We start from the raw sequence: 21,896 nt of genomic DNA, 5'->3' as shown, positions 1-21,896 counted from the left end.
AGACATACTATAAAGTAAAATTTCATATACAGACTATAAAAGGCTTGAAAAGTACCATCAATCAAAGATAATTTCATATTAGCCAGTCAACTCAGCTATAGAGATTTTATTTCTATATTTACTAAATGTCCTCTCTAAATAAAATAAAGCAATTAATTCAATAGTAAAGAGTAAGATAGTAAATTCATTCTCCTAATTTGATATCTGGGAGAAATAAGTAAATGAAGACTAATTTACATTTTTCTGTATTCTCTTCAGCAAGATGGGCCAGTCAAGAGCAGTGGCTTGTAACAGAACTGTGTAAGGGAGTTAATAGGGACTCTATAGAAGGGCTGGTTTCTGGTTTATGGATGAGGTTAAAATGGTCCTTATCACAATGTTCAAGTGATGCTCTGAGACCAATCAGACTTTGCAGTTGACCATTGATGGTTTGTAAAGAATGTAAAAGGGGCCAGGCACGGTGGCTCACGCCTGTAAACCCCAGCACTTTGGGAGGTCAAGGCGGGCAGGTCACAAGGTCAGGAGTTTGAGACCAGCCTGGCCAACATGGAGAAACCCCGTCTCTACTAAAAAAAATATGAAAATTAGCCCGGCATGGTGGCATGCACCTGCAATCCCAGCTACTCAGGAGGCTGAGAAGGAAGAATTGCTTGAATCCAGGAGGCAGAGGTTGCAGTGAGCCAAGATCACACCACTGCACTCCAGCCTGAGTGACAGAGCAAGACTTCATCTAAAAAATAAAAATAAAAAAGAATGTAAAAGGATGTCTGTTCTCCATTACAGCCACTATCCATCTTATCCTCATTGGATCAATTTTTAAGTTTTTAATGTGCTATGTACACACTCTCCAAGAAAACTGATGGGCCAAAATTGGCATCAATCAGAAGCTCAGGAAAAAGTGAATTCTTATGAGCCCATCTGCAGTCATTACTGAAAAAAAAAAAGTCAAAAGTTAGAAAGAGAAATGCTCAAAGGGCAGGTCATTAAAGGTTTCAACAGTTAGATCATTTAAGTCAATAAAATCAACCTCACACATAATATGGATTAAAATGTTACCCGCATTTGTATTTGTTAACCAGGGAAACAAAATGCATTTTAGTTTTTCACTATGCATTTTTCATATTTATTCTGTGTACTGTTTTGGGTCATTTGTTGAAAATAAGAACTTGTCTCCTTCAAAATTATACGCAGGAATGGATACTAATGATGACCCTGATGAAGACCATCTTACAAGTTATGATATTCAGCTAAGTATTCAAGAATCCATTGAAGCCAGCAAGACTGTGCTTTATCCTGAAAGGTAGTATTCAAACCAACTATCCTCAGCACAATTTCTTTATGGCATTCATTTTGTTGTGAGATAAAATGAACACCATTTCCTAATTCCTTCTCTAGGAAAACTGACCTTTCCTTTCTGATAGGGAATCTAACAGCTTTCCAAGAGCCACTGTACATAAGTTTTAGCAATCTGATCTTCCACAAATCCTCACCTCATGTAGAGAACAGGAAAAACCCTATGAGGAAAATTCCTAGATGAATTTGGTTGTATAGAATTGCCTATTTTCTAAATTAATATAGATTCAAAAAGGGCAATGAGTAATTTGAACATATTTGCAAGTACAGTTTATACAATAAATATACAGACAGGTTGGTATACAGAGATCTGTACACTCTAGAGCTCAGTCTGCTACTGATTCAGCTAACCCTTTATAGGTAATGTATTCCATTGTTGTATGTTTAAAATATGAAGAATAATGCTAAACCACGTAGCCCATTAGTTAATAAATGAGAGAAGAGTTGCAGGTTTTTATTTTATATGAGAGAAGAGTTGCAGTTTGTATAAGTAATATACAAACTACCACCTATTTGATTATCTACTATCTAAATGACAAGAATTAATAAATTAAAGTATACTTAAAAGTGATGTATTATGTAGGTAGGATTTATTGAGTCTAAAACTGCAAAAGTCCATTTCTTTCTTAAAAAAAGACATTATACATCTGGCAGAAATAAATTAGTTTACCTTTACTTTTTGTTACAGTGTTTAAAATCTTGTATTCTGGAATTTAGTAGTACTTTTGAAGAGATCCAGTGTTTAAAAATGGTTGCTTTTGAGCTTTGAAAAAATAGACGTAGTACATTGAAATGTCTACGTCTGAAATGTCTGAAATGTCTCCCTTATCTCCAACAAGCTTTAGAACTTTAGAGCTCCCTGGAGGGCATTCACAACCCTGGTATGCTAGCAGATGTTTCTGCTTAATAGAGTTAAGTAAATTTGTTATGGAATTCCTTCTTTCCACTTAACAAACACACACACCAGAAAACTTCCATGAGGATTTAAATCATGACCTGCTGGGCCAGTGATTGGGAGTTTGTTTAGTAAATGACCTGCCTATTTTCACATGTGGAACAGTTGATTTAAAACTCATATATATAGTTTAGAGCATATGCTCCCAAGTAAGTACCCTATTAGCAATTATTAAGTTCAAAGCAATAAACATTTTTTGAGCATAGAATTTTAAAATTAGAAAAGCCCTAGAGATCTATTAATTCCATCATTTTCAGATGAAGAACCCACATCCAGAAAGGCTAATTGGCCTCCCCAGAATCACAAAATCAGGTTAGGATCTGAACTTAGCTCTTCTGAATCTGACTCCAATTGTTTACTCCTTTTTTATTGCTTTGAGATCTCTCAGAGATAGCATTGCACTCTTCTATTTCACCATCTTCACTAATATTCTTAGATCAATGCATTGTAAGTATACTCTGTGTCTGACTCCTGTACATTTACTTTTTTAAGGAGATAAAATCTGTTGTATGCGTCTCATTTGGATCTTGATTATTAAAATTAAATTTAAAAATACAATATAAATTAAAATATTTGGTTCCTTGAAATATATCACTAGTATCTAGTATAAATATGGTTTTTCTTTATCTCATAGATTTGTACCCCTAAGTGGTCAAAACAGAAAACTTGTGGAGGCCATCAAACAAGGTAAATGAGTCTACCATCTACAGTGGGATGGACTGGAGATTCCACCTTACAAAAACAGAGATTAGTCATCAGTCGATGTGTTTAATTTAGGTCACATTCTTGAGCTCCAGGAATGTGTAAAATATAAATATGCAGTGGATGAAGCTGATGAAAAAGGATGGTTTCCATTGCATGAAGCTGTTGTTCAACCCATTCAACAAATACTTGAGATTGTTCTGGATGGTAAGAGAACATAAAACACGTTTGACCAAACCAGGGCAAGAATATTGACATGTTGATGTTATAAGTGTTTTCAGTGAACATAACTAGCAGAAAGAAAAGGTGGATTAAAATATTATTTGGAATTTGAAAAAGGCAGCACCTGTGTTTTAAACTCAGAGTACAAAAATTAGGACTCTTTTTTACATTCGGGGTTTACCTTTTGCATCCTTTTACCTATGAATGAGACACAGGTTGGTGGAAAGGTGTGGTTATCACATAATAGTGATAAAAGCTTCTATATATCATGAATTAATTGAGTTATATATAACACTCTTTTCTTTTGGAAGTCAATTTTAAATTTTTCATTTTGAACTATCTCTTGAGTTAACAGTTTCCAAAAGATTCTTGTATAGTACAACAGGGAGTACTGAAATATTTGTCTTTACATTACATTGATTTTTTTTCTTAATGTAAGCATTAAAAAATGTTGTGGTAAATCAAGCCAATGTTAAATATTAACAATAACTTTTATGTTCTAACACAGTGTTTTCACATCTCAGCATCTTACAGAACACTTTTGAGAGTGCCCTATTGTTCAGCTTTCACTGTTGCATGACAGCTGTATGTTCTGGGAGATACACACTTGATTATTAGCCAGCCATCTAGAAAACCAGACAGCTAGACAGACAGATATAGATGATGTTAAGGATCATTTTGACACAATGATACCTACATTCAAGTACATTCTCATTCCCACATTCACAGACTGCATTTCACAAAAAACAATTTCAGTTACAATATAAATTATAATACAAAGGATTGAAGCACTGTTTTGTAATGTATCAAGAAATGAGAGCCTGCCATTTTCAAAAAAGCAGCTAGAAACAGATTTTGGTTTTCTAGCTGTCAATTTGATTAGCAACTCTATGTGCATCTACTTTATCCTCACCGTCATTTGGTAAACTTTTGTCAAAGTCTTTTCATTTTCATCAATTGACTTTGTTCAATCTGATGTATATAATATTGGGTGGCTCTGATTTGTTTGATATCCTGTCAGTGAGTATTTTCAACTTTTCAACATAATGCTTTCATGTCACAGCATCCTATAAGACACTCTGGGAGTTCAAGACCTGTGATGGAGAAACACCCTTGACTTTGGCAGTCAAAGCTGGTCTGGTGAAAAATGTAAGAACTTTATTAGAAAAGGGAGTGTGGCCCAACACAAAAAATGACAAAGGAGAGACCCCCCTTCTGATTGGTAAATGACCTTTTTTTCTAGAACTTTTATCGTTTGAAACAAATAATAACTATTTATTGAAAATCACTGTATAATGGCTAAAATTGTGATCTCAGTTCCTTCCATTCCCTGAGCTACTTGCTTAACCCCCATGTCTTCTGTCCTGTGATTTTGTTTTCCTATCCTACAAGGATGTGAAATATGAAAGATGGCTATATCCTTCAGTATCCAGTTGTAGAGACTGCAACTAACCAGGAGGGATCTGAATTAGTTTTTTGAAGCCAGAGATAGCAATTTTAAAGGAATATTCTCTAGGTGGGATCCAGTTGTAAAGAGGGTTGCATGTGCAATATGTAGCCAGAAGCAAGAGGTGGAAAGGGATTCCAAAGGGAGAGATCATGTTCACATCAGACTGATCAGGCAAAGCTGGAAGGAAGGGGAACCATCAGATTCTGAGCACACAGATGCAGAGCATGGCACCTATGAGGGGTACACTGTGACACAACAAGGGAAGAACGGGAAATGTGAAGGTGACGTTTACCAGCTCTGTCTCATATATCCTGCTATTTGTTGAACAATAAGAATTGGCAAGTCTGTTTGTGAAAGGAGAGAGTGATAAGATTAACTCCAAATGACCCAGAGATAACATTTCCTTTCTCTTAGGGACATAGGATGGTGGAGTAAGAATTTGGTATTGGCACGGAGATTACTGGGTTTAAATCTTAGCTGTGAATTGCAGTCATGGGCCTCAGTTTTCTCAAGTATAAAATGGAAATACAACACCTACCATGCAGAATTGTGATTAAAAATTAGAGAAAAAAAAATAAAAGCTTTCACATGTAATAGATGCTCAAAAGGGAAGAGCCATTATGAAGTTGTCTGTGTGGCAGGAGGAGAGGGAAGAGGAGCAGGAGCAGGAGGAGAGGGAGGACAGGACATAAGATTATTTACTAGCAATCACAAAGGAAGACATTTAAGGTCATAACTAGTTAAGAACCATCACAGCTCCTGTTCACAGAGGAATCACTTAAAAAAATTAAGCAGCCTGAATATTAAGAAAATCTGAATATTGTTAAGCAAACTTGGATAAATCATGAACATTAGTAAAATATTTATATTTGATGGCATTGATTCAACAATATCAATGCAAAAAACATGCGTTAAGAAGTCACATTGGCCAGGCGTGGTCGCTCACGCCTGTAATCCCAGCACTTTGGGAGGCTGAGGCGGGCAAATCATGAGGTCAGGAGTTCGAGACCAGCCTGGCCAGCATGGTGAAACCCCATCTCTACTAAAATACAAAACAAAATTAGCTGGGCTTAGTGGCAGCTGCCTGTAATCTCAGCTACTTGGGAGGCTGAAGCAGGAGAATCGCTTGAACCTGGGAGGTGGAGGTTGCAGTGAGCCGAGATCGCACCACTGCACTCCAGCCCGGGTGACAGAGAAAGACTCCGTCTCAAAAAAAAAAAAAAAAAGAAGTCACATTAAGCCAGAGACTGTCCTGGGCAGTGTGGACATAAAGATGAATGGACTAATCTTCCTCTTCTCAGAGTCTAGGAGGAAAGTTAAATGTAATTTAAATGGAAAATTAGTGTTATAAGTGCTATAATAAAGTATGTATTTAAATTACATTAGGAGAATAAAAGAGCAGTAAATCTGTGAAGGCTTCGAAGAGCCTTGCTCTTCAATTGTCTTGAGGGTTGTATAGGGGAACATCAGCAGACAGGAGTGGCAGACTCCGAGGCAAGTGTTCTGCCCCAATATAGCTTGCTCAGTGAAGACGTTCTCCACAGCGTGGTATCATTTTGGCCTGGTTCCTTCCTTCTTGCCTACTTTTTTTTGAGACAGAGTCTCACTCTGTCGCCCAGGCTGGAGTGCAGTGGTGCAATCTCAGCTCGCTGCAAGCTCTCCCTCACGGGTTCACGCCATCCTCCTGCCTCAGCCTCCTGAGTAGATGGGACTACAGGCGCCCGCCGCCACACCCGACTTATGTTTTGTATTTTTAGTAGAGACGGGGTTTCACCGTGTTAGCCAGGATGGTCTTGATCTCCTGACCTCATGATCAGCCCGCCTCAGCCTCCCAAAGTGCTGGGATTACAGGCGTGAGCCACCGTGCCTGGCCCCTTCTTGCCTACTCTTTCTCCATGTCAGAGCTTTCAGCCTTCACAAATTCAGATAAGATGGGAAAAACAATCTAATCCATATAGTTAGAATACAGACAAAGCTTCTGTAACAAAAACCAAAAACAGATCCACAAAGCAAACAAATAAACAAGAATGACTTAAAGAGAAAGAAGTCATTTCTCTCTCACACATTGCAGAATGGCCCAGGGTTGTGAGGGTGGCTGTATCAACATTACAGTGTGTTTCCAAGGTTGCTCCCAATGTCACCATTTTCCAGGCAGCAGGAAGGAGGAAAGAGGAAGCTCTAGGCAAGCATCTTCAATTTAAAAAGATGACCTGGACAGTGCACATGGCCTTTCCCCTCATGTCCCGTTAATTCAGATTTTGTCACAATGCCACCACACCTTGGGGCAAAGGAGGCCAGGACATTTAGTGTCTACCTGGATGGTCTGTGGCCAGCTAAATACTTGGGGCCTCTATGGCTAAAAGGAAAAGGGGAAGCATAAATACTGAGAAACCAATGATAGTCTCTGCATACATTTTAGCCTGCCTTTAAAGGCTTTAAAGTCATCAGTCACATGACGCTTTTCACAAATAAACCAGAACTCCTTTCCTGAGTAGGCTCTATAGACATTAAACAGAATATGTATCTGTGCGTGTTGATTCACCACTAGTAATGTGGCCTGTTTTTTGTTTTTGTGACTGAGTCTTGCTCTGTCGCCCAGGCTGGAGTGCAGTGGCGCAATCTCAAAGCTCTACCTCCCGGGTTCACAGCATTCTCCTGCCTCAGCCTCCCAAGTAGCTGGGAGCTGGGACTACAGGTGCCCGCCACCACACCCGGCTAATTTTTTGTATTTTTAGTAGAGATGGGGTTTCACCATGTTATCCAGGATGGTCTCGATCTCCTGACCTTGTGATCTGCCCTCCTCGGCCTCCCAAAGTGTTGGGATTACAGGCATGAGCCACTGCACCCGGCCCATGACCTATATTATTTTTTAAAGCCCAGAATAGGCCACAGAGTATTTGCAACAACATCTGTGTTGTTTCTATAGATCAGCTTGAATTTCTGCACAAAAAGGATACACTTCCAGAATTGTATACTGCTTCACTTTGCAAATAGAGAATTATTCTCCACTTGTAAGTTTCAATCCACTTATTTCTTAAAGGACAACTAAGCCGTGATTATCACTCCTTGTTTTCTTTTGGCTTCATTTATATTTTTCTTTAATGCTTAAGGCCTACAACAGAGCAGTAAACATTTGCATGCATTTCAAAGTTCCATGTTGGTTTCATTCTCTGTGCTAGCAATATCTAAAGTGTAGGAAAGGAATTCTATCACTGAATTATCAGAATTGAAATAGAATTAATTTTAGGAAATAATGTGTTTAAAAACTAAGTGGTAAGATCAAGAGAGGACTACAGTCTCCATGAAGTTAATATTCTGGAGGTGCTCATGTACGTCCTCATCAGCCACACATCTGGGGAAGAGGGACTTTTCCTGGGTTACCTTAATCAGCACCTTTGTTGTGGAAGCCATGCCAAGTCTTCTTAGGTTTTATAGGAAAATGGATTATTCATGGCACTTCCTCAGTTTGTTCTTCAATCTATGGTCTTCTTTGGGATTTGCTATTCAGAGTCCCTTAACTTGTAGAGGAGAGATAAGAGGGAAAAAAGTATTGTCTGTACAATGCCATGTTACTTTTTCTTATCCTAATGCCATCATCCTTCTCTCTATTTATGAGATACCCTTAGAGGGCCAAGAAAAAAATCATTTTTCATCCCTATCAGTCATCTGGCCCTTCCATATTTAAGGTAATTTGATGTACTACAGTCATGTTATACAGTTACTTGCTGAGTGGTAGATACCTGATTTGTGATGATCTGACACTTATTAAAGGTTTTTGCACTTGGACTCCTTCTCTACCCACTCCCCTGGAGTTGGTGTCACCTTTCCCTAGTTGGATAGGCACAAGCTGATCCTGGCCAGTGGAGCCCAGAGTAAGGAGGATGCTCAGGGATCATCTGGAATAACGCTTCAGTCCCACTGCCCTCCATTCCTGATGGCCTTACGCCATTCACAGATCAGTTCATTTTGCTTCAGACATTTTCTTTCTCACAAATCAATACACATCCTCTTCACTCCATTTCTGCTTTTAATCCACCAGTCCTTGTCAAGATAATCAAGATAACCCTTTCCTATCATCTATGCAAAATTCTTAATCTAATTCCCTAAACTCTTCAACTTAAAGTCAGTTTTAAGCATTACTATTGAAGCTATACATTTAAAACTTAATAAAGAATTTGAACATTTCTGAAAAAAATTCTAAAGAATTCTAAATTTTAGAATTTTAAGTTCTAGAGAAAAAAATTTATATATAATATGTAAATATATATATCCATATGTAAAACAAGACATTTTAAAATTATTTTACTTAATCAGTTAAGTTACACCAGTACCGTGCTTTATGAGTTTTCATTATTTCAGTCATTTATTGCTTAAGAATATCTTCGTGAGTTAGCTTGGAAGGGGTTTCCTACTATTTGCATTATTCTTTCTGTGGGAAATATATTCTTGATTTCAAAAAACTAAATTGGAAGTGGAGTTATGATTTTTTAAAAACTATTTTAAGTTGAAGATGACACATTTATGCAGTTATTTTCATGAAGAGAAACGATTTTAATCAATATGTTTTCTGAGTCAGACAAAAGGTTAAAAGATGATGGGGAAAGAGGCTCATTATTTTAATACATTTTTTCTCTAATTATAAAAACTGCCATCAGAGCAAGAAGATCCATGAGGATCTCTTAGTTTGTTCAGCTTACGTGATGTTTGCTCTGCAATAACACCAGCTAGCATGAGGTAATTCACTGTAATTAGAGCTGCCAGTGACAGTTGGGCAATTCAGAGGAGGCACTTGTCAACAGGTTCTACTTTAGACAAGAAGAGGGAGAAAAACTGGAATCTCCTGCAGGGATAGCTTGCCTCCTCCCAAATGAAGTAGGCAAAGTTTGTCTTCACCTTCCCATTACCACATTGGGAGCTGCTTTCCTTGCCTTGGCTTTATATTCTTTCTGCATTCTGCCTCCTGGTTACCCCAGAATGTTCCATGCGGCCTCAGATCTTCTTCTACATTTCCCAGTATAGGCCCAGACTTTGAGTCTCTCTTTAAATAGAAGGTAGCATAGGCTTCTTCTCTAGGCCATAAACTCTATGAGTGAGATCCAAATCTGTCTATTCTTCCTGTTGTCCACAGAGCATAACACAGAGCCTTTAGTAGAACCAGCCGTAGTAACTGAAGAGTAAATGAGCGAGTGAATGAATGAATGAGTGAATGTAACTGTGTATATCGTCATTTGTAGGAGGTAGCGCTCATTCTAATCTGTTTTTTAATAAGATTTTACTTACAAGGAAAAAAAAGTTATATTTTTAGAAGTGTATACATCTAAATGGGGACAATCTCTTAATAATCCAAAAGGGGAAAAACCTTGTAACAGTATAATTTCAGCCATTAGAGACAAGCAGAGAGGGAGAGAGACAACTGATTTGGTGAACCTCCTTAATTGTACTGCATTAACCCTCACTTCACTCACTGGGAGCAGCTGGCCTATGTAGATTCTAAACGATCTTATTGATAATCACCCATTAAAAATGTAAGAAAGAGGGCCGGGCGCCGTGGCTCACGCCTGTAATCCCAGCACTTTGGGAGGCCAAGGCGGGCAGATCACGAGGTCAGGAGTTTGAGACCAGCTGACCAACATGGTGAAACCCTGTTTCTACTAAAAATATAAAAATTAGCCAGGCTTGGTGGTGTGTGCCTGTAATTCCAGCTACTCAGGAGGCTGAGGCAGGAGAATTGCTTGAACCCAGGAGGTGGAGGTTGCAGTGAGCTGAGATTGTGCCATGGCACTCCAGCCTCAGTGACAGAGCGAGACTCTGCCTCAAAAAAAAAAAAAAAAAAAAAAAAAAAAAAAAAAAAATAAGGAAAGAAAAGAGAAAGAAAGGAAAAGGAAAGAAAGAAAGAAAATATATATATAAGAAAGACAAGCTCATTCAATACTTACTGCTATCTTTGGTAGCGAGGGAAAAAACCCTGTTTCTATAGGGGAAACCTGATGAACATTATTTACATATAGGTTCCCAGATCCTAGGAGCAATAGAATAATAATAATAGTCAATTACTGAGCTCCTGTTATATACTAGGTACTACACTGAGAATTTTACATACATTATTTAATTTGTACAACCCAACAACAAATGTTATTTCCATTCTGTTGGTGAAGAAATTAAAGTTTAGAAAGAGGGCACACAGCATCCTATCCTAGTGATATATGTTATTTTCTGTGAAACTCTTACCCCTCCTCCAGGTCTTAAAGGAAAGGTAGTGTCATCTTGTAAACTTATATTTCACAAATATAAACTTGGGTATGAGAAATAGAAGGGATATGAGAAATACATTATTTTCCTTATAGAAAAAAAGTTACTAGCTATTATCTAGTTTGATATTAAATTCAGTAATTAGTTTAATACCACCTAAAGTATTTGTGTTAATATACTTACTGTTGTTTTTAACAATCATTTTCAAGCTGTCAAAAAGGGCTCCTATGACATGGTATCAACTCTGATCAAACACAACACTAGTCTGGACCAGCCCTGTGTCAAGCGATGGTCAGCAATGCATGAAGCAGCCAAGCAAGGCCGAAAAGATATCATATCTCTGCTGCTAAAACACGGAGGCAATGTCCACCTGAGAGATGGATTTGGAGTCACACCATTAGGCGTTGCTGCCGAATATGGTCACTGTGACGTGTTAGAACATCTAATCCACAAAGGTATGTGAAAAGGAGTTACACTTTCCTGACTTCTGTCCTGCCTCTTGAACTCTCCTTTTCTCCATTCCTCACTCTTCCTCCCCTGAATGTAACTAGGGGAGCTCCTCTTCCTCTGCTAAATGGAACTTGGCATCAGGTTTTCCCACCTGGTCCCTTGATAGACCCTTATTATACAACTGAGCTAAGCCCTATGCATTGTGACCTGCACATTTACAAGCCCAGTCCTGATTGCTCTCGAGAAAGACAGTTCAGTCTGCACATAGATGGCTCATCAGGGCCTCATGTTCATCTTCTCCTAAACTGAATTCCTCCTGTTTTTCCACTTTTCTGATGTAACAATTTCTCTTGACAGGATCAAAAGGTTGGGTTTATCTCTAATTCCTCCATCACCTGCTTTCCTAAATCCAATCAGTTGCAAATTCATGTAGCGTTTCTCTTGTCCTCCCATTGCAATCCATCTGCCGTCCTGATCAGGTCCCTCAACCCTCCCCGGACCAGTGCAAATACTTTCTAACCATTTTCTGGGTTTCTAGTCTCCCATCAGAGGATCACAGTACATACTGCAACTTGTCTTCCCTCCCTAAAGGACAGCTACAATAGTGTCAACTATCCAAAACATAATCCCTATTGCATCATCTCAAATTGTTTTACCACGTTTATCCCTCACTGCTCCCATCTTGTATCCTACACTCCAGTCAAAATACACTAGCAATATTCCCAAACATACCTTACATTCCTTCTCTCTGGGTTTGGGTCAGGTCCTTGCCTTCATCTCTTCAGCACAATTCAAAGTCAATCTCTTGAGACACCTCCTCCCTAAATTCTTTCCTAATTCTTCCCAACAGATTGTGACGTTGCCCTCCTTTAAACTCTCCAGGTGCTTTATATAACTGCAGAACCATGAGTTAAGGAGACCTGACTCCTAAACGGGTTAAGCCACTGCTCACTGTGAGACCCTAGCCTTGTTCCTTCAATATCTGGTCCTCAGCGTCCTCATCCACAAACGAACGCTAGCGCCACATGATCCCCAGTGATTCCCTATGGGAAAAAGGCTAACATTTTTGAGGTCTCCCAATACAAGCACATTTAAGTATCAAATAAGCCCTGTGACGTAAGCTGCATTAATCATTCACAGATGTGGAGATGGAGGTGCACGGAAGTAAATGGCTGGCCCCCAGCTCTCACCATAAGCAGCAGAGCCCCTGTCCCCTATATCATGTCTCCTTGTCTTAATGTCAGTGTCACTGGACTATCATACAGTTTGTGCTGTCTGATATTTTGTTTCATTTTCCCTCTAAGCTCCTTAGAGTAGTCACACTTATTCTTCTTAGGGTCACACACACTGATTGCACATAAGAGGGCAATAAAGTATTTGTTAATACTTTATTAACTGTAAGTATTTGTTAAGTTAAACTAGAGGGAGCCAGGCGCCATGGCTCATGCTTATAATCCCAGCATTTTGGAAGGCCAAGGTGGGTAGATTACTTGAGGCCTAGAGTTCGAGACCAGCCTGGCCAACATGGCAAAACTCTGTGGTGGTACATGCCTGTAATCCCAGCTACTCAGGAGGCTGAGGCAGAAGAACTGCTTAAACCCAGAAGGTGGAGGCTGCAGTGAGCTGAGATCACACCACTGCACTCCAGCCTGGTCGACAGAGTGAGACTGCGTCTCAAAAAACAAAACAAAACAAAAAAACCAAAAAACTATTGTCTTTAAATTAAAAAGTCTAATGAGCCTTTTTTGGAAGAATTTGCCTGTCAAGAAAATTGACTTAATTTCTCCCATGATTTTTGGCCGAAAGATTTTCTTATAAAACAAAGCATGATGCATTCATGACTGTTTATTAAAAATATAGAAAACATAGAGGCCCTTAATTCTGTACTTTTTAAGTCCTAACCACAAAGGAACACAACAGGCTTTGTGGGGGGTGTTTGTTTGTTTGTTTGTTTTTGAGATGGAGTCTCACTCTGTTGCCCAGTCTGGAGTGCAGTGGCGTGATCTCGGCTCATCACAACCTCTACCTCCCAGTTCAAGTGATTCTCCTGCTTCAGTCTCCTGGGTAGCTGGGACTACAGGCATGTGCCACCACGCCCAGCTAATTTTTGTATTTTTAGTAGAGACAGAGTTTCACCATGTTGGCCAGGCTGACCTCGAACTCCTGACCTCATGATCCGCCCACCTCAGCCTCCCAAAGTGCTGGGATTACAGGCGTGAGCCACTGCATCCAGTCCCACAACAGGTTGTTTTTAAGGGGATTGTTTAAACAATACTATCCAGTTATCATCATGCCACGTGTTTTATACTGCCAGGTGGTGATGTGCTTGCTTTGGCGGATGATGGAGCGTCGGTGCTGTTTGAGGCAGCAGGAGGTGGCAATCCTGACTGCATTTCCCTCCTGCTGGAATATGGAGGAAGCGGAAATGTACCTAATCGAGCAGGGCATCTTCCTATACACCGAGCTGCCTATGAGGGGCATTATCTGTGAGTGATAAATTATAGGGTAATTATTTGAGTTAAAAATGCAAATTTGTATATACAGTATAATCACAAGTCTATATGTAATACCTTCCAAAATCTGAGGAGAAATAGGCATAATCTTCAGGTTTTGATGCTCCATATTTAGATATTTAGAGCTCATTTAATTTTCCTCCTTTTGATATTCTTGTACTTCCAAAAAATGAATTTGTAGTACTTCTATAATGAAAAGAAATTTTCTTTTAGAAGGAATTAAGCCATAAGTGAGAATTCTGCACAAGCCACTCAAGAGTGCCTTTCTGTTTACAAATGTATTTAACAAAAGGCTACAGAGTTTCTAAAAAGTTTGTCCTTGACAAAGGATTAAAATTTATAACAATACTATCAGTGTTATTCCAATTATTTCTTAACATATCCAGGATATTATAGTATAATGTCAAATATACTCTTGAATAGAAAAGTTTCATTATAAGTTTAGAATTCTTTATTCCATACAAATGGTTGAATAGATTCTTAAATCACAAAATGTATAAAATTAACACATTGGTAGAAGTCTAGATCACTATATTAAACTACCCACCATGAGAAGATGGTTTTAGGCAATTAAATATATTTCATAAGATCAAAAACTTTGAAGTAATTGGGCTTTACAGTTTTCAGTGGGCCATTGGCTAAGTGGCCAGTGATGCGTAATTGATGCTAAGTGACATGTTGTTAGAGTTTACCTGGATTTAATCCCAGTGTTCATAAATTCACAAAGTAGGCACAAGAGATCAGGTTATCCTTGCCAAGTGGCTCTCATACATGTCTAGCTGGTTAGTCAAGTGTGAAACTCACAACTATATCACATGTACTTAGAAATATAAACTGTGGTTGGTTATCTCAGTTGGACTGATGCAAAGTTGATGGAATACTAAAGACTCTTCTTTTGGCTAATAATTCAATTGCAAGTTATATGGAAGCAGACAGAATGTACATGGTCAATATTTAAAAATAGATTGTGTAGGAATTAGTGAAAGAGAAAAAATTCATAAGAATTCGAAAAGGTCCAAATTCTCATCCTGTTCTACATCTAACTGTGTGACCTTGGACAATCATTTTGCCTCCTTGGACTTCAGATTGTTCTTCTATTAAATGAAGCAGTTGGACTAAATGACATCCAGGGTCACTTCCTATGACCCCATGATCCTAATGGTCAAGATTACGAAACAGTCCTCCATGGCATTAGAAAGGCTTACTTTTCTCCTATATTTTTAAAAATAGTATTGGTCGTCTGTAAATACTATATTGTTCAGAGGAGAATTGGAAGATGGGGAGGGTTCCCAAGGAACCACAATTCTAGGAAAAAATGTATAAGATGCAGTTTCCTAGGAATATTTAGAACAGAAAGCTAAATCAAAACTGAGCTACATTACACTAAACTAAATAGTTGTACCTCGCAGACAAAGGTTAAATGTTTTAGTACAAAATTATCTAGAGAAAATAAAGGAAACGATACGATTTGCATTCACTTATCTAGTGAGAATGGTAGTTTATTTAATTTCTTGATTTTCTTTATGGCACGTAGATATTTGACTTTTTTTCTTTTAGTGCACTCAAATATCTTATCCCAGCAACGTCTAAAAATGCAATTCGGAAAAGTGGGCTAACACCAATTCACTCAGCAGCAGATGGACAAAGTGCACAGTGTCTTGAGCTGCTCATTGAAAATGGTTTTGATGTCAACACTCTACTTGCTGACCACATTTCCCAGAGCTATGACGATGAGAGGAAGACTGCGCTGTATTTTGCCGTTTCTAATAATGATGTTCGTTGCACAGAAGTCCTTCTGGCTGCAGGTGCAGACCCAAACTTAGATCCGCTCAACTGTCTACTTGTGGCAGTGAGGGCCAATAATTATGAAATTGTCCGGCTGCTTCTCTCCCATGGAGCCAATGTCAATTGTTATTTTATGCATGTGAATGACACTCGTTTCCCCAGTGTCATTCAGTATGCCCTAAACGACGAGGTAATGCTGAGGCTATTGCTGAATAATGGCTATCAAGTGGAGATGTGCTTTGACTGCATGCATGGTGACATCTTTGGAAATTCATTTGTGTGGTCAGAGATAGAGGAAGAGGTGCTGCCAGGATGGACATCTTGTGTAATAAAAGATAACCCGGTGAGTTATGCTTTTCTGCTTTATGTTGGGTCATCATCTTAATTTAAGACCCATTCATTCAATTAGGGATGTTATAAGACAAGAAAATAAACTCTAATTTTCTATTTTAGTTTTTCTTCAACTTTTGTTTGCAATGATATGGGGATATAAGCATAAATCTAGCCCCCCTGCCAAAAAAGAAGATGCTGTTTGTTTTTTCTTGACTTGAAAACTGAATGTAGAAGAATGTAAAAATGTAGGCAATTAATCACATCTGCCTGTTTGGTGGAATATTGGGGCCAGATGGAAAGAAGCGTGACTCCTCCATGCTTTGCTGACCACAGTCACATTAAAGCCAGGCGAGTCTTCAGGGCTGATGGTTTCACAGAGAGAAGCAAACAATTTATTTTTAATTTTTGTTCATTACAAGGAGGTATCTTTTATTTTCTGTAATAAGACAAAGAGTAATTTTTCCATAACACAATTGAGTGTTTATGTATATGGTATATTAAAAAATATTACTAAATTAAATTTTATCAATTCTCTCAGTTCTGTGAGTTTATTACAGTTCCTTGGATGAAGCACTTGGTAGGCAGAGTTACTCGTGTACTAATAGATTACATGGATTATGTTCCTCTGTGTGCTAAACTGAAGTCTGCACTAGAAGTACAGAGAGAATGGCCAGAAATCCGCCAAATACTAGGTAAAAACCAAAAGTTTTGCCTACAATTTTAAATTAAGAACATATATGGGGAAATTTCTTAATGTCTTCTTTGATACTTTTTCTATGCTACTCTACTGTATTTTCAGAATTATCTGGGTTTTAAAATCATCCTTACCACCTCCTCTGTTGTAAGATACATATTTTCATTTTTCTTTTTATTTTCCAGCTTTGTAATTGTGTAATGAGTAATACTACAACTATATTAACATACAGATTACAATTTATTTTTAAAATTAACTTCTATAATATCGTACAATATGTAGACTGCAAGCTCCACATGGTTAGAGATCTACTTTGTTTCTTGTTATATCTGCAAGGCTTAGCATAGTGCCTAATAAGTAGTACATTTCAATAAATATGGAGTAAATGAATTAATGGAAGGGATTAGAATTATTCTTTTTGGCATGCTTTCTCTGAGGTCTTTATTGACAAAGTCCTACCATCATAGGTTAGTATTTATAGACAGGCCATTTTGTCTTTTCTAGATGAAAGTTTATCATGAAAATGAATTATACAAGTTTCAGTGTAGGTACATTTTAAAATAATCCAAATACAAATAAAACCCAGAAAAATATCATAGATTTGAGATGCTTTTACTTTCAAAATATGAGTTTGGGAAAATAAACTTTCAAAAACTAGTTGGACATCAATTTCATGAAGCCTAAAGAAGCATTATAGAATTTTATATGACATTTAAATAATTTGACATCTTTAATATACCTGAATCAGCCTTCTCTTGGAATTAGTTCTACAATAGAAGAGATTTTGTGGCAACTAAAACAGGAATCTTGGAGAATCTGAAGAGTAATATAGTATTGTTAGCCCAGAAATTGAGCTCTGGGGTCAGATAGACCTAGAATGAAATGGAATTCTGGCCTTGCCTCGGAGTAGGATTGCTAGATTATAAAATGCATATGTAATTCAGGACTGATGTTTTCATGAAAAAAGCAACAATTTATTGTTACCATTTTTGCTTCTCTAAGTGGAGGAGGATTTTTTATTTCCTATAAAAAGACCAAGATAGACATTCTAGTTGTGTGACTTTGAGCAAGTTACTCATTCTTCTTATGTCTAGGTTTTCAGATGTAGGATAGTATTAACCTCTTAAGGTTGTTGTGGGAATCTAAAGAAATAATGCATATAAGGTGCTTAGTGTCTAGAATATTTAAATTACTTAATAAATTTCTTTAGTTTTAAAATTAAAGTATTAGCATTTTATGTTTTATTACATGGTAGGTTTATGTGAGGTATCTGAAATGTATATGTACAGTGTGCTATGAAATATTGTAGAGTTAAGTATTATGCTCATTTTTTACAAATAAAAAGCTAAGGCTAAGGGAAATTACAAAATAGTCTAGACCCTATGCATTCTTGAAAACCACTTCTCTAAGTTCCCTTCCTGGACTTAAGTCCTCATTGAGAGTAAAATCAAAAATCAAGCAGGACAGAAACAAGAAAGGACCCACAAAAAAGTGGGGGTGGCAGACAGAGTCAGGAAACCACAGAGATCTAACCACCGTATTTTGGGTCATTGCAAGAAAATAATAGAGTAAGAAGCTCTGTAAAGGTAGAATAGCTATCTGGTACCAAGCATCCTTCTAAAAATGCAAGAAAACTAAATGCAAATAAAAATGAGCAACAGAAAATATAACAGTCAAATCCCATAATAGTAAGAAAAAGTAGAAAGAACAGAATGATATCCCCGTGGGCAATGAATACATAACTAATAAACCACACTCTCAGAACAATCAAAATTCAAACCTTCTATTTCAAAATGAGCTAAAAAGCATGAGGAAAATAATATCAGATATGAATGAACAACATGAGTCAAAATTTGAAAAATTCAGAAATCAGGTAACAACTGAGGAAAGAATTAGGAATAAAAATTAGAAAAAATTAATTTCAAATGTGAAGACCAAACTAGAATGAAAAGAAGAACTAGCAACACAGTTGACAATACATTGAGAGACATAAGAGGATATGAAAGAAAAATTTTAAATCAAATATAAATGAAGAAATAGATAAAGGATTTATATATATATATATATGTTTATTTCAATAGGTTTGGGGGAACAGGTGGTGTTTGGTTACATGGATAAGTTGTTTAGTGGTGGTACACCTAAGCAGTGTACGCTGTACCCAATGTGTACTCTTTTATCCCTGGCCCACCCTTCCCCCTGAGTCCTCAAAGTCCATTGTATCATTCTCATGCATCCTTGTAGGTTAGATAAAAGGATTTGAAAGACAGTTAAAAACATTGACGACAATGAATAGTCAATACACGGATAATAAGATTCCTTGAAAAGGAAAACCAAGTGAAGGGAACATAACAAATACAAAAAACTAAGTTTCAAGAAAAACTTGTAATAAAAAAGAAAGATTTGAAACTATAATATACAAAATACTATATCCTTTGGGCACATAGGCAAAAAGAACAAGTGACTTATAAGGGAAAATATAGATTATTATTAAACTTTTCATCAACAATAGTTTATGCCAAAAGAAAATGGAGTCACATATTTAAGACTCTTCATGGAAGGAAAATGTGAGCCAAGGATGCTTACACAGCAAAATTGACTTCCAATGATCAATGTAGGCAAACTGTTGTCAGCATGCAAGAACTCAAGAAATATTGTTCCTCTTACTGACGTCTGAATGATCCACTAAGAAATGGCCTTTAGACAGCCCAAAATGATTAGTGAGATATCAACATGAGAACTAGTATTAAACAAGACAAACACTAAATAGAATGCCAAGACTAAGTGAGAGTTAAAAGGGAGAAGATGCAACACGTAATGGTTATATGCGCTGATAAGACAGATACAGCACAATTATTTATTTTTGAATATTAGTAAGTAGATAAAATAAATAATTTTTAATAATTAAAATACATATTTTTAAATATCTTAAAATATTGATGGTGATATAATATTAATATTGCTATGCTGAGGATGAGAGATATATTCAGCAAATGAGTAATTAAGGAACATTCCAATTCCATTCTTAGTATTCTTGAAACCAAAGATTGTCAGGTGTCAGAAAAAAAATACAGATGTAATAGAGAAGCGATTAAAAAAAATCCTGTAGTGCTGAATTTGAATTAGAAGTAACAATATAAACTCATAAGCTATTGTATCTTGAAAGCATCTGTGTGCATGAGGACTCTGCTGTGGGGGGTGGGGGTGTGTGTGTTAGGTATGTGTGTGTGTGTGTGTGTGCATTGTCTGTCTGTTTACAGACAAGTCTTAGAAATAATGATAAACCCAGTAGCAATGAGTATTCCTACGACACAGATTTTGGCCTGGAAATGCTATTTCCTACGAAAAGAAACCAGCGTTTTGCTGGAGGTTGTTTTGTTTTGCTAAATGGATGATTGCATCTGGGGAAGGAAATGAATAAGATGAACCTGGAACATCTGGTCATACCAGAAAACAACGAAAGCAAAGACTACATGATTCATGACAAAAGAATTCAGGAGCTAACTTGAAGAGGCTCCAACTGGCCAAAGATGGGACAATTTAAGTTTCAAAAGGGTAATGATTTCAATGAATTGAAACCAATCTATTTAAATATACGATGTGTGGGTTTCTTTTCTTTTTTTTCTTTTTTTCCTTCAACTTATATTTTAAGTTTTAAGGGTACATGTGCAGAATGTGCAGATTTGTTACACAGGTAAACATGTACCATGGTGGTTTGCTGCACAGATCATCCCATTACCTAGATATTAAGTTCAGCATCCATTAACTATTCTTCCTGATGCTGAAACTCCCCCAGCCACCCTCCGACAGGCCCCAGTATGTGTTGTTCCCCTCCATGTGTCTGTGTGTTCTCATCATTCAGCTCCCACTTATAAGTGAGAACATGCAGTGTTTGGTTTTCTGTTCCTGCATTAGTTTGCTGAGGATAATGGTTTCCAGCTCCATCCATGTCCCTGCAAAGGACATGATCTCATTCCTTTTTATAGCTGCATAGTATTCTATGGTGTATATGTACCAAATTTTCTTGATGGGCATTTAGGTTGATTCCATGTCTTTGTTACTGCAAATAGTGCTGCAATGAATATACATGTGCTTGTATCTTTACAATAGAATGATTTATTAAATATACATTTTTTAAAAAAACTGGTCAGCTCCAGAAGATGATAGAAAATCAACTCATTATCTTAAAACTTATGAAAAGAAAGATTTAAGCATTTATTTTGCTTTACATATATATACACACACACACATATATATATATATATAAACTGTGCCATTAATAACTGAAGAGTAGATGAGCAAAAGCCTTCCTTTATAAAAGTATTCTAAATAATTTTAAAAGATATAATTAGATATCACCATTATATAGCCCCCAATAAATTAATGGATGTAGTCAATGAGAATCAACATAGCCCCCAAAGAATAAACACAGAACTAGCTATAGTTTTGCCAAAGAGATCAAACCCAAGCCTGGTGAAGCATCTGGAGCCAGTTACCAATTTGCAAGAAATAGAGGAGACAGTAGGACATGGAATTGCACCACGAAAATGCAATTAGCAAAGTTCAGGCTGTGGAAAACTACAGGGCATTTGGGTTCTTCAAAGATTAGTTGAAAGGACAAGAAGGGGATGGAGAGAATAACCTGCAGATTAGAAAAGACTTAAAGGACATAGCAAAAATTTTAAAAATATATTGTCAATACTATAGTGCAGGCATAGTGCACTTAGATGATGAAACTCTAAAGAAAGTGATTACAAGTCAGAAGAGTAGTTATTTATGGCAGGGGAAAGGAATAAGGAAGGATGGATTGTAGAAGAATTTATTTGGTCTCTGGCAAAGTCCTATTTCCTATAGACCTACTAGGTGATTCTAGATGTTCAACCAATAATTACTTACGTAACTTATGCAACTATACATGTGTACTTTCTTTCTCTATTTTATTTTGCAATAAAAAGCTTAAAACCTTCTTTTTTAGCTTGGAGATTGCAAAGGGGAGAAAAATGCTGAGGTTTAGATAAATTAATTTCTCAAAGTAATAGACATAGAAAATAACAAAGTGAAGATCTGAACCCTTGTTTATCTTACTTGAAAACACAGACTCTTTCTATGATACCATTATACTTCCTGTCATAGAAAGAACAGACTTTGCTTCTAAATGGAAATTAATTGCTCACTGTTTTTTTTTTTTTTTTT

The 21,896-nt window shown here is 37.1% G+C and overlaps 1 protein-coding gene across 5 annotated transcripts in view; it reads left to right on the top strand.

Annotated features, from left to right (window-relative positions):
• ASB15 (ankyrin repeat and SOCS box containing 15) overlaps positions 1 to 21,896 on the top strand; it is a 40,473-nt gene that overhangs the window by 11,447 nt on the left and 7,130 nt on the right. For 2 of the 5 annotated variants that reach the window (XM_017863768.1, XM_017863767.1), the window contains 8 exons: positions 1,192 to 1,300; positions 2,943 to 2,995; positions 3,086 to 3,217; positions 4,296 to 4,454; positions 11,141 to 11,386; positions 13,696 to 13,867; positions 15,452 to 16,022; positions 16,551 to 16,704. In XM_017863768.1, coding sequence (XP_017719257.1) covers positions 1,194 to 1,300; positions 2,943 to 2,995; positions 3,086 to 3,217; positions 4,296 to 4,454; positions 11,141 to 11,386; positions 13,696 to 13,867; positions 15,452 to 16,022; positions 16,551 to 16,704 — 1,594 coding nt within the window. In that variant the 5' untranslated portion in view covers positions 1,192 to 1,193. Of the gene's footprint in view, positions 1 to 1,191; positions 1,301 to 2,942; positions 2,996 to 3,085; positions 3,218 to 4,295; positions 4,455 to 11,140; positions 11,387 to 13,695; positions 13,868 to 15,451; positions 16,023 to 16,550; positions 16,705 to 21,896 lie in introns of those variants that run through there. The other 3 variants (XM_017863772.1, XM_017863769.1, XM_017863770.1) reach the window with 3 other exon arrangements.

This window comes from Rhinopithecus bieti, unplaced genomic scaffold, assembly GCF_001698545.2.
Source record: "Rhinopithecus bieti isolate Rb0 unplaced genomic scaffold, ASM169854v2 scaffold_70890, whole genome shotgun sequence".
Classification (NCBI taxonomy): domain Eukaryota; kingdom Metazoa; phylum Chordata; class Mammalia; order Primates; family Cercopithecidae; genus Rhinopithecus; species Rhinopithecus bieti.
Note: the sequence above shows the minus strand (reverse complement) of the source record. Positions and strands in the feature narration are given on the sequence as shown.